This window comes from Neofelis nebulosa, chromosome 5 (assembly GCF_028018385.1).
Source record: "Neofelis nebulosa isolate mNeoNeb1 chromosome 5, mNeoNeb1.pri, whole genome shotgun sequence".
NCBI classification, from domain to species: Eukaryota; Metazoa; Chordata; class Mammalia; order Carnivora; family Felidae; genus Neofelis; species Neofelis nebulosa.
Genome location: NC_080786.1, coordinates 70,361,053 through 70,372,923, shown reverse-complemented (window position 1 = coordinate 70,372,923; position 11,871 = coordinate 70,361,053). Strand labels below are relative to the sequence as shown.

Here is an 11,871-nt window from a genome sequence, read left to right as displayed (position 1 = left end):
ATACCAGTAAAATAGAAAGAAGAAACTCCCATATGGGGTTTATATGCTAATCTTTGCTATGGCTGATATCTTTTGGTTTATCTATCTCTTTTTTTTATATACACATAAAAAAGATACTTGGTGGTATCATATGTATTAGTATTTTAATGATCTTCATTTGTTAATATTGAGTTGCGTCTATTTTTGAACATGGTGATAGGAGGATAATGAAAGCATAGGAGTTATTAACAGCGTTCTAGGGATGGACCTTGAAAATTCAAAGTGGTCATTGATAACACATGTCTCTGAAAGTATGTGTCACAGATGGTCCAATTTAATCTTGTCATATAAATTTATCTGGTACTAAGAAGACCAAAATAGTTCTGTGGATTATGGAGAAGTTTAATATCAACATGTATTTAATCTTCATTCCTAGAGATTATTGTTATTTTAATCACTATGTTGATGTGCTGAGAATACCTAAGGTGATCAGTTGTAGTAACAAATCAATGAAGTTAATAAGATATCTAGACTTAAATAAATGGATATTGTCTGTTGATGGACAAAAGCATCTCTTAGACTTTAAGTGACGAAGAATCAGTATAATAAAGTGTTGTTAAACCAGATCATTTCATAGGTCTAATATTATGTACTTGATCTCTAAGTTTACTGAGAAAATATCCTAAGATGAATATATGCTATGTAAAGTTATTTTAGGATGAAAGAGTACTGAATTGGGGTAATGAAGAATAAGGATAAAAATTCTAGTTTTTCAGTCATAATGAATTCAAGCAGCCTGACTCTCTGAACTTTGATTTCTTTAAATAAGATTATATTATCTTTCCTCCCACCTTAAAAGGGTGCAGTGAGGAAGCCAAATAACACTGGGGAAAGCTTTTTGCCAAAAAGAGAAACAAATACAAATAAATGAAGAAAGAAGAAGAGCCCCTCCTCCAAAAAGATCTCTACATTTCCAGCTAACAACCAAGACTAAAACTGCTAGAAAATAAGAATGGAAACAAACAAAAAACAAACAAACAAACAAACAAAACTGGGAATCCACAAATGGTTACAGAGGTAGACAGAAAAGGAAGAGCTCTTGTGATGTTACTTCAGATGTGCCAAAGTGTCTCCTCTGATTAAAACCAAAATAAGAAAAGGAGACCTTGTCTTCTTACTTACTAATTCCCCAAGTCTCCAAGATGAAATCTATGCCCACTTGTTAAAATGCATTGCCAGTGTAAGAAATAACCTTTATTAGTCATTTACAACTTAGTTTAAATAAGTTAGTATTTGTTGTTGGGTGCCTACTGTGCACATGAACATAATTAAGCTACAAAGAGCTACAAAGAAGAATACAATACAGTTCTTGCTTTCAAGGAGCTCACAAGCCCAATGGGAGAATCAAATTCATATGTAAAAAGTTACAATATGTAATATGATCAACTCTATAATAGAAGTACAACCTTCAGAAAGACAAGCAGAAGAGAGTCAGAGCTGGGGAAAGCTTTTCTTAGAATAGGCTTTCAAGTTGAAGGTAAGAGAAATAAAGGAACTGGCATGAGGAAATTAGATATTTCAGAAAAGAATCCATAAAATGTAGGACAGTAACAGAAAGGGAAAACAGAGCATTTGGGCGGGGGTGGGGGGAGACATTGCTTTGTCAGTAGTAATATCACTGGTAACTTGAGGATAAATTCTGGAATATTTAGGTTATAAGCTATTCCAGAGTTCTTTTCTAGGTTCTATCACTGCCTGCTCAGCCACAAAAGAAAATAACGGCAAAAAAAGTTTTCAAAAGGAGAGCGGGCAAATTGTGGGTAACTGTATTTCTGAAAGCTGAAAATTTTAGTTGAAATGAAGAAATCCAACAGGAAGTGAATGCCTGACTAGCAAGGAAGGGAGAGGAGCCCAATTTCCATAACACGGAGGGGCCCTATGTTCATTAAGGGGTTTCAAATGCCCAGATCTCCTTTTGCCTGAAATTTTCCCAGGTACTTATGGTCACAGCAGGAAAATAATCTTCAAAAATCAAAAAACTGTATGCTAATAAACACCACTGCTTTCTTTTTGGTTGACTATCTTAGAAGAATAACTGTCATTTTTCTCAGATGACTTGCACTTAATTTTCACATCAGGTAAAACCCACTGACATCACCTCCATTTCACAGTTGGTCATATGGAATCCTATTGCTACCACAAACCAGCTAAGAATTCATGGAACTTCTCTTTAGTGGCCCACATGCAAGTGTCCCAATTTCTAGTCTCTTATAATAATTTCCTTGCTGAGTTGCCAGATTTTTATACCTCCTTGCTTTTCAATTTCACATATAATTTTTCTTGGATAAAAGAGGAAAGCCCTAGAGGATTCTCCTTGTTCTCTACTGCTTCAAGAAAATAGAATTTTAAAATAGCTATAGTTTGCCCAATGGAGAGAGAGACAAGTAACTTACAAACAGTTACAGCTCTTCGAAAGATCCTAGCAGTGTACTCATTATTTGCGTTCAAGTTTAAAAAAAAAATTGCAGAGCAAATAGAACTTACATCCATCTGAGGTAAAACATTTCATTATATTTTATTATCCCCCAATCAATTCCTAAAGCAATGTGTGAATTAAAATGTTTTACCCAGCATTTTCAAGAAACCAATTTAAAATTACACAGCTTATAACAAATTGCCAGAAATATTGCAAGCAGCCATTAATTTACTCCAAACCAATTAAACTCTACATTAATACATGCAGTAATACACATGCACTTGTTCCTAATTTCCTTTTGTAATTAAGCATGGGTACAAGGAATAGTTTCACTTGACAAAGAACTTTAATCCCCTTGTTTGATCTTCCCTTGTCCTCTCTGGCCTCTACTACAAAGCAGCAAAGGTCACTTTTTCCATCATTGCCCATCTTCTTTCATTTATAAGACCAATTTCCTTTAAATACTCAAATATACTACATAGTGAGTTTCTAGGTATTCCGAAATTGCCTTATAGTTGGGGGACATTCCATCCTTGAATCAACAGAAAGGAGCTCCCAGAAGGCTAATGGAAAGTATATATAAGTGTTCCAGAATTTAACATCAACAGTATGGGGAAAACAAATGCAAACTTCTCTAGTTTATAGTCAAGATCAGCGTGGATTAATCAGGGTTCTTCAGAGGAACAGAAGCAAAAGATTGGATGATGCCCACCCACACTGGTGAGGATATTCCACTCTACTGAGTCCACTGGTTCAAATGCTAACCTCACCTGAAAGACTCCTACAGACACACCCAGAAATAATGTTTAATCTGTGCACCTCATGGCCAAATTTACACACAAAATTAACAATCATAAGTCCACGTCTCGTCAACTTGACACCCATGTGCATCTTCTTAAACCATATTTAATCTTCAAATAAAGACAATAACAAGGTCATAATTCCACCTAACATTATATAACTATCCTGTGCACAACCAAAAACTCACAAATTCCTGCCCCAGAAGAGAAGGTAAAGTCCTTGATTCATGTTTTCTATTCTCCTTGACATCCTATAACTTAAATACTATGATTTAAGATTAGCAATACTTAAATGCTATGATATAAAGTTAATATATCTTATTTTATATAAGTAAATAAAAGAACAAAGGAAAAAAATATATATGTATGTGTGTGTGCGTATATATATATATATATATATATATATATACGCACACACACACACAGATTCAAAGAACATACACACACACACCACATAAGTGTATTCATAGAAAAATAAAGAGTAAATACTCATGAAAATCACAGTCTTCATTTTTGTAATGGGTCATATGGTCATAGCTGCTATTTAGAACTATTGTCTTCCACTACTCGTTCTGTATTCCTTTTGCCTTCAAGCACCTCAACTGGTCATGGTTCTTTACCCGGTAGGGTGACCCTAATCTTTGTTCCTGCAGTCTGAGTCATCAGCAGTCCTGCCTGGATTGGGTGGTGGTAATTTTTCATTGGTCTTAATCTGGGACTGGCAATATTAAGAGATGCCTTAAGGGATGTCATATAGCCTGGACATACTCTTCCTTATCACTATTGTGGAATAGCAGTCCAATCTCTTTTTGGTAGTCAGAATCAGTCACCTGAGCCAACCTGTTAACTCCCTCCAAAATCCAGAGAGGCACTATAGGTTACATGCCTGTTTTGGGGTGGTAAAAGGGTCTGATGCAAAAACTTACCTTTCACCTTGGAAGGAATAGCTCTACATGCCCCACACCACTGGACCTTAGAAGTTTCACTGATATTAAAGGCCCATGAATTTTAGTTAGATTTATTTCATACCCTCTGACAAAAAATGTCTTATAACAAGGTTAAAGTACTTGCTACCTCTTGCTCACTAGGCCCAATCAGTATGCTATCATCCATGTAATGGACTGGGGGGTGATATCTTTCGGAAGGGAAAATAGATCAAGATCCCTGCAAACTAAATTATGACACCAGGAGAGTGAACAGTTGATGTACCCCTGAGATAGTACAGCATATTGCCGGATTTACCAACTGAAAAAAAAAAAAACTGCTTTTGGCAGACATTATGGACAGAGATGGAGAAAAAGACATTTGCCAGATCAATTGCTATCTATTAGGTATCAGGGAATGTGTTAATTTCTTTAAGCAATAAAACTACATCTGGCTAAAGCAGCTGCAATCAGAGCCACCAATTGGTTAAATTTCAATAACCCACTGGTCATTCTCCACAATCCACCTGTCTTGTGCATGTCTTCTGCAAAATGGGAGAGTTGAAGGGAGATGTGGTGGGAAACACCAGCCCTGCATCCTTCAAATCCTTAATGGTGGCACTAACCTTTTGCAATCCCTCCAGGAACATGGTATTGCTTTTAATTTATTATTTTTCTAGGGAAGGATAGTTCTAGTGGCTTCCCCTTGTCCTTTTTCACCATGATAGTCTTTATTCTATAGGTCAGGGAACCAACGTGGGGTTTCTGCCAGCCTTTCAGTATGTCTGTTCCAACTATGCATTCTAGAACTGGGGAAATATCACAAGATAGATTCAGGGATCCGTTGGGCCTACTGTAATATAGACCTGTGCTAAAATTCCACTGATCATCTGATATCTAAAAGCTCCATCTCTGACTGTGGGGCCACAGTAATGGCTTAGAGTCTCCTGGAATTAGTGTTAGTTCAGAGCCTTTGTCCAATAATCCCCAAATGTCTGATTATTTCCTTTCACCAATAGAGGGTTACCTTGGTAAAAGGCCATAGTTCCTTTTGGGGATGGCTGAGAGAAATATTAGTAGTATACATTTTCAGTAGTGTACTGAAGTCATACCTCAAGGGGATCCAGCTTCCCCTTCATTCAAATTTTTCTGGGTGTGGAAACTGGCTCATGTCCGGGAATTGATTGAAGGGACATGGCTTTCTGTTCTTATGATTCAGGTTAGACTTATTTACTTGACCTAGAACTTTTCCGCTTGTACAGATCAAGTAAGAATTTAGCAGGCTTTCTAGCTATTTCATTTCTAGAGACATCATGATCAATTAGCCAGTACCATAGGTCTGCGTGAGTCAGAATATTCTGATTGCTGCTTTGACTCTGGTGTCCATTATAGTAACCACACCTACCTCGCCTGTGATGGTTGAGTACCACCACTTGGCCCTTTCTACCCTGGGATCCAGTTAATGACCTTGCATTGAGGTTTCCCAATTCAGTGACTGCAGCGCCCACTGTGAGGTCTGGTGTACAGAGAAGACTAATTACAGAGATTTTCAAGGACGCCAGGGCTCCCCTTACAAATTTATTCCTCACAGTCCTGCTGAAATGTATGTCTTCTGGACCCTCCTAATTTCGGTAAGTCACTCTTAAATGGTAAATCTACTCTCTAACACTGTAATGTCCCTAAGCCTTTGGATCCCTTCCTCTACAAAGCATGTCTGGTATTTCCAACTCACTCACAGGGTCATCTCTTGATCTGTGTTTCAGCCAACCAACCAAAGAAACTATTAGAGTCCTTTCTAAACTCCCTGAATTACAACATTAAATGCATAATCTGCTTTATGAACCTGTGTCAATAAATATAGCTTGATCCCACTTTCTGTTCCTTCCACCATTGTCCTACATCTTTAGTATCTATTCCCACATGTCCCCTAGATTTCTGTGTATATAAATTAGAAAAGTTAGCCAGATGTAATACACCTTCTCATTGGTCACACAGAATACCTCATCTTTGGTACCTGCTGGTACTTGAATCTAGTGATAGGTCTAGAAGCAAAGAGGGGTGGTTGGATGGGTTCTGAGGAGATTCAGCATTGTCATGCATGTCAAATACCTTAAGGGAGGCCATTACAGTTTTCCCAGGGAATGTAGGGTTAATCTGGTCAGTCAGGAGTGGAAAGACCAACACCACTGTGGATGACAAGGCCAGTACCACTAGAGGTGGGAATGCCACTGTGAGGAGTGAGGGGGTGAGGAGGCCTACTCTGCTGGAGATGGGGAGACTTCCTCCACTGGTAAGGAAGAATTATCAGAATTTAGAGACTCAATGTCCTCAGCTTCAGCAGAATCTTCACACAACCTCATCCCAGCTTATGATCCCATTCTTGCCCATTCAATGTCCTCACTTTAATAGTAAACACCCTGTGAGGCTGGGAGTTCAAGTTGCATTGTAATTTAACAAGTCACAGGATGAGGTTCTACATTTGGTTTTTAGCAGCTTCAGCTCTGTAGCTACAGGTGATAAGGGTCTTTCCAGGAATGCATAGTAGCTCTTAGGTCATTTGTGAAGAGCTTGAGCTGGGAATTTAAATCTCTGAACTCCTCCTTTTCTTTTGCTACTTTGTCAATAATATTAGGAGCAATCAGTCAATGTCATTATATTCATTAATTTTTCAAAAATGTCAGAAGTTCCATATACTATGTCACCTAGCTCCTTGTTTCTTATAAATAAGTGATTTATGCAGATGTTTTGCATATCTCCATAAACAGTTTACACTGTGGATTATAAGTGCTCTCTCCATACTGGAAAGAGAGTCATTAGCATCTTTAAACCTAATTAGATTAGAGAAACAATTCCATACTCTTGGTACCAAAATTGTATTAGTCTATGTTCTTCAAAGAAACAAAAGTCATAGGATATATCTACCCATCTATTTATCTAATAATAGACATATCTATTATATCTATCTATAAAATTTTATCATCAAAAGAGAGAGAGATTTATTATGAGGAATTGGCTCATGTAATTTTCAAGGCTGAGAAGTCCTATGATCTGCCATCTGCAAACTGGAGATCCAAGAAACCTGATGGTCTGAGTCCAACTGCCTGAGAACCAGGAGAGCATATGTTGTAAATCCTAGTCTAAGGGCCAGAGAAGATGAATTGAGAGGAGATGAGATGAGATGAGATGAAATGAGATATCCCACCGCAAACAGTAAGGCAGGAAAAAGGTATGAAAAAGGGAAGAATTCCTCCTTCCTCAAGTGTTTTCTCTATCCAGGCCCTCCAGGGATTGGATCATGCCCACCTATGTTGAGAAGGGCAATTCACTTTGCTAAATCCATTGATTCAAATACTAATCTCATCTGGATATGCCCTCACAGACACAGCCAGATATTATGTTTACTCTGGGCACCCTGTGGCCAGTCAAGTTGACACATAAAACTAGTTATCACAAATTAATATACCATTCTGAGCTTTATATTTTCAATTGCATATAAAAATTGACCTCCAATTCAGGATATTTAATATCCTTCTGAAATCCATTGAAATATAAAGGTTACCAATTATAGAAGAGCTACCATGTTAATCCTTAATTTCTAATTGCCTTCTAAAAATTCTTATTTGGGTCAAAAACAAGAATATTGAAATTTCTACAAAAACCAATTTGAGTAAATTTGTCATCCTAAGGAAGTCTCAGGTATTTAGTAAAGAGAAATAATGGTATTGAGCTCCTACTATGTCCTGTGCTCTTTAAGTGGATTTTATTATTTAGTTTTCACACACACACACACACACACACACACACACACACACACACACATTAATAAGGAAAAAAATAACTAATATTTGGAAAGTTTCATAATTTGCCACTGTCAGTTTGGAGCAGAGTTTTTCAAACCTAGCTCTAATCCCAAAGTTGTGTTTTTTACATAATAGAAACCTTCTACCCAAAGAAACAACTCTATTTGTGGAATGTTAGTGCCCATACATATATAAACATCTCATATACTTAAGTAAAAATATTCATTCTATCGTTTTTCCACTTGACATTATGGCGTGAACATTTATGCATATAGGCTCTAAAATGTTAAAAGTTAACATCTTTATAATGCTTTTTCTTGGTAGTATACTTTAATTTCTTTAATTTAATTTAAACGGTTTCCAAATTCTTTTCATCATTGATTAGGCATAAGTAAGGTATTCATTCCCTTAGATTTTGATTTCTATTGAGCTATTTCTTTAAGATATAGTTTTAGTTGTGAAATTCATGGGAGTAAAAGATATGAGTATCTATATAGCTCTTACTACACTGACCCTTTTTTTTCTCGACCAGGTGCACTAATTTAAAATGAAATATTGCTACTTTTAAAAGGAGACACTGTCAATACTCACATTCTACAATGGGAAGAACATCAAGCTTCAGGGATTTATCACTCAAATTGTTGTTGTGAATTGCCCTTGAAAAGGATAGTGACAGACCTCCTCCCCTACCCTGAATTATATTACATCCGAGAGGACTGAAATGGTCATTAATTTTTAATATTATCTCTTCTCAGGGAAGAGCATAATGAATTTTCCTTAGACATTCTTATAGGATTGAAATCCTAGAAATTCTGGGAAGATTTCAGGGTATCTATAGTGAGCTCTGAAAAATGTTAACCAAGTTTCCAGATGAGAGTAGGTAACAGAAAAAACAGTAAATATTAAACTACCTACAATATCAATTCCTACCATAATAACAACTAATAATGCCTGTACAATGCTTTCCTGTTTAGACAGTTTCTTCCCATATGTTTGATCTCGGGTGGGGAAGAATAGATTACACTAGAATGAGGTTTGTGAGATACAGAAAACTGTGTGCCAGGGAAAAGATTTGTGCCTTTGTCCTTACTGAAGTTAACAGTCTCATTGGATTAAAAATACATCATCACATTAAAAACTATGTCCCAAAGAAGTTAACATTAAATATCTAACAAGTAAAATATATGATATATCAAAATATAAAAGAAGGAAAGTTTAATTATTCTGGACTTGAGTAATCAGAGTAGTCAGTATGGCTGAGGTATGGAAACTCCTTTTCAGAGAAGTTATATATGATAAGTATCAGGAAGTTAAGCCTTCATTGCATTCTGGCCCTTCTCTAGCCTTCCCATCATCACCTCAGTGTACTTTATTCAGGCCTTTAGGAGCATCCTGAGGAGTTTCCTTTATGAAGGTCAGTCAAGTTCTGGAACCTCACACTTCCTTGTCTATCTCTAGAAGTAGAACCTTTTAGCGAAGGTTTAGTAGAAACTTTTTTTTTTAATACATGAAATAATTACCTTTTTTTTCATAAAAGTCATATACAAAATGGACCCCAACCAGTAAGGCCTCCTCATCTCAACCTCTTTAATCAAGATTAAAACTCAGTGCATGTGTGTACTTCATCCAGCATCTGCAGGCTGCATCCATGCCTTCAGGCTCTGTTAAGGAGAGTCATCCTAAGAGTCTTCCAGCTATCCTTCTCGATGTGGTTTTCAGGACCTTCACTTTCAAAGGAGATGATGAAGAGAGCTTCCTCGCTCCAGATGGGTGCCGTGAGCAGGTAGTTCTGAATCTTCTTGTCCTTCTCGAAGGGACAATCTACCTGAGTCGATGTCATGAACTCATGGATTTGTCTGGAGATTTCCCTAAATTCCTTGAAGTTAACATTCCCATTGGGCAAGTGATTGGTATGGATTTTGTGCAGGAAGTAAATGTCCTTAACGAAAAGGTTGAATACAGGGATAACAATCTTCTCTCTGCTGTTGTTGGCCATCTGGGACCTTTGTGTGGCCCCCTGCAGGGCCGTGCGGTAGTTGCAGAAGTTGCTGGATGGGTCCATGTGGTGCTCCAAGATGTCAAACTTGGCCATCTTGACTTTGGACCACGTTTTCTTAAGCCTCGCCACAGGACTGAGGTTCATGCCAGAGATGATGGACATCATGGAGTTGAAATTCCCGATATTAAAGTGCTTCTGGGCCACAGCAAGAAAGAACTCTAGCATGTGAGTCCAGTGCTTCTTCTTCACCACCTGGCACACCTCAGTGGCCACTAGCATGCTAAGGCAGTTGAACCACTGTCACAGGCTTCCAGGCTATATGTCTTGGTCAGGTCCCCTTGGCACCGGTGCTTGTCCCGAGAGTTCATGTGGCTGACGATCTGCATCAGATCCTCAGGGTGAATGCTATTGATCCTCTCCAGCTCAATATGAGTCAGCTGCTGGGCCAGCACCAGGGGGTCAAAGCACACACCCAGGATGTCCTTCTGAGTGGCTGGTGGCTTAGCCTTGAGGAAAGACCCTTTGTCCATGGCTGGTGAGGGAATCTTTTCCCACAGCTCCTGAAGCTGGCTCTGGGCAGCCGGCTACAGCAGCAGGCTCTGTGTCATTTGGGAAATAGCCTTCTTCACTGTGCCATTCTCCTCATTACACTGTGTGACCCGGTGGGTAATAGTCTTCGGTTCAACCATGGCCTTCTCATCCTGGAAGTCACAGGAGAAGGCCTCTGTCCACTCCTTTAACAGCTGCACAGTCTTGGCTGAGAAGGACTTCAGCTTGGCCAAAGAGGTATGCCAATGATCCTCTACCACTCTGTAGCAAAGGATTTCTCCTGCATCGAAACCATCCATGTTTAAAAATCTTGCCCAGTCTGAGTGTAGAAAATAGCAAGCTACAAGGATGGATGGTGAAAGCAGCTATTGATTCAAGTAGACAGCTAAGTATGGCCATTCATTCAACCAATACTGAGCACTAACAAGGCATCTGGCACTGGGTACTTAAACACATTACTGAGATATGAGGGAAAATGTAGTATTTGATTCCAAATATAAAACAGAATAGATTCATACAATTTATCCACAGTAAGAACAAAGAAAATTATTTATTCCAAACCCTTTATCATGAATATCAAGTAACTAAGACACCAAAAGTCACTTACTCAATAGGTGGTTAGTATCAAAGCCAAATTTTAGAACCTAGATCATTTTATTCTTTGCCAATCCATCTTACCCAAGGGTTCCAGGAAGACATTATCATCACCTTTCTTTATTGAAACTTTCAATCTTCTTCTCTGAAAGAAAACGTGAAAACTGCCTTTCAGTGCACAAGTAGGCTTTATCTTTTTTCTTATTATTTTATTCCAAGACTATTAGTTCCTCACCATCTAATACTTATTCTTTAATGAAATGAACTTGAATAACTGGGTAAACATCTACAATGTTTAACAAACTATTGTCATACTTTAAATAATGGCAAAACTACCAAAGCTGTATTGTTCAATAAAAGAGCCACTGGCCACAATTTAAATTACATACAATTATCCACTTTCTCAGTTGCGGTAACTACATTTCACGTGTTCAGTAGCCACATGTAGCCAGTGGCCACCATATTGAACAGTGCAAATATAGAACATTTCCATCATTGTAAAAAGCTCTATTGCAAAGTATCACATTAAAACAAAGAACCAGCTTCCCACCTGGCACTGTAAGGAATGAATTAAATTGCAAAATGTATTTTTTAATACATTCTGCCTTGAGTAATAAGATATTTACATAAGGATATGCAGGAAGAGAGATTTTACTGAGAAGCAGTACAAGAGAGATACAATCATATTGTGTTCTTCTGCTTTCCTGCTTGCAAACTAAATGCTTAAGTGGCATTCTTTGAATGCCTCAGA

The 11,871-nt window shown here is 37.8% G+C and overlaps 1 protein-coding gene across 1 annotated transcript; it reads right to left on the bottom strand.

Annotated features, from left to right (window-relative positions):
- Positions 1 to 9,593: 9,593 nt before the first annotated feature.
- LOC131513142 (ras-GEF domain-containing family member 1A-like) lies at positions 9,594 to 10,825 on the bottom strand. The gene is given in 2 exon segments (XM_058732520.1): positions 9,594 to 10,276; positions 10,279 to 10,825. Coding segments are annotated over 2 exon segments (1,191 nt in total). The 3' UTR covers positions 9,594 to 9,632.
- Between the last annotated feature and the right edge of the window lie 1,046 nt (positions 10,826 to 11,871).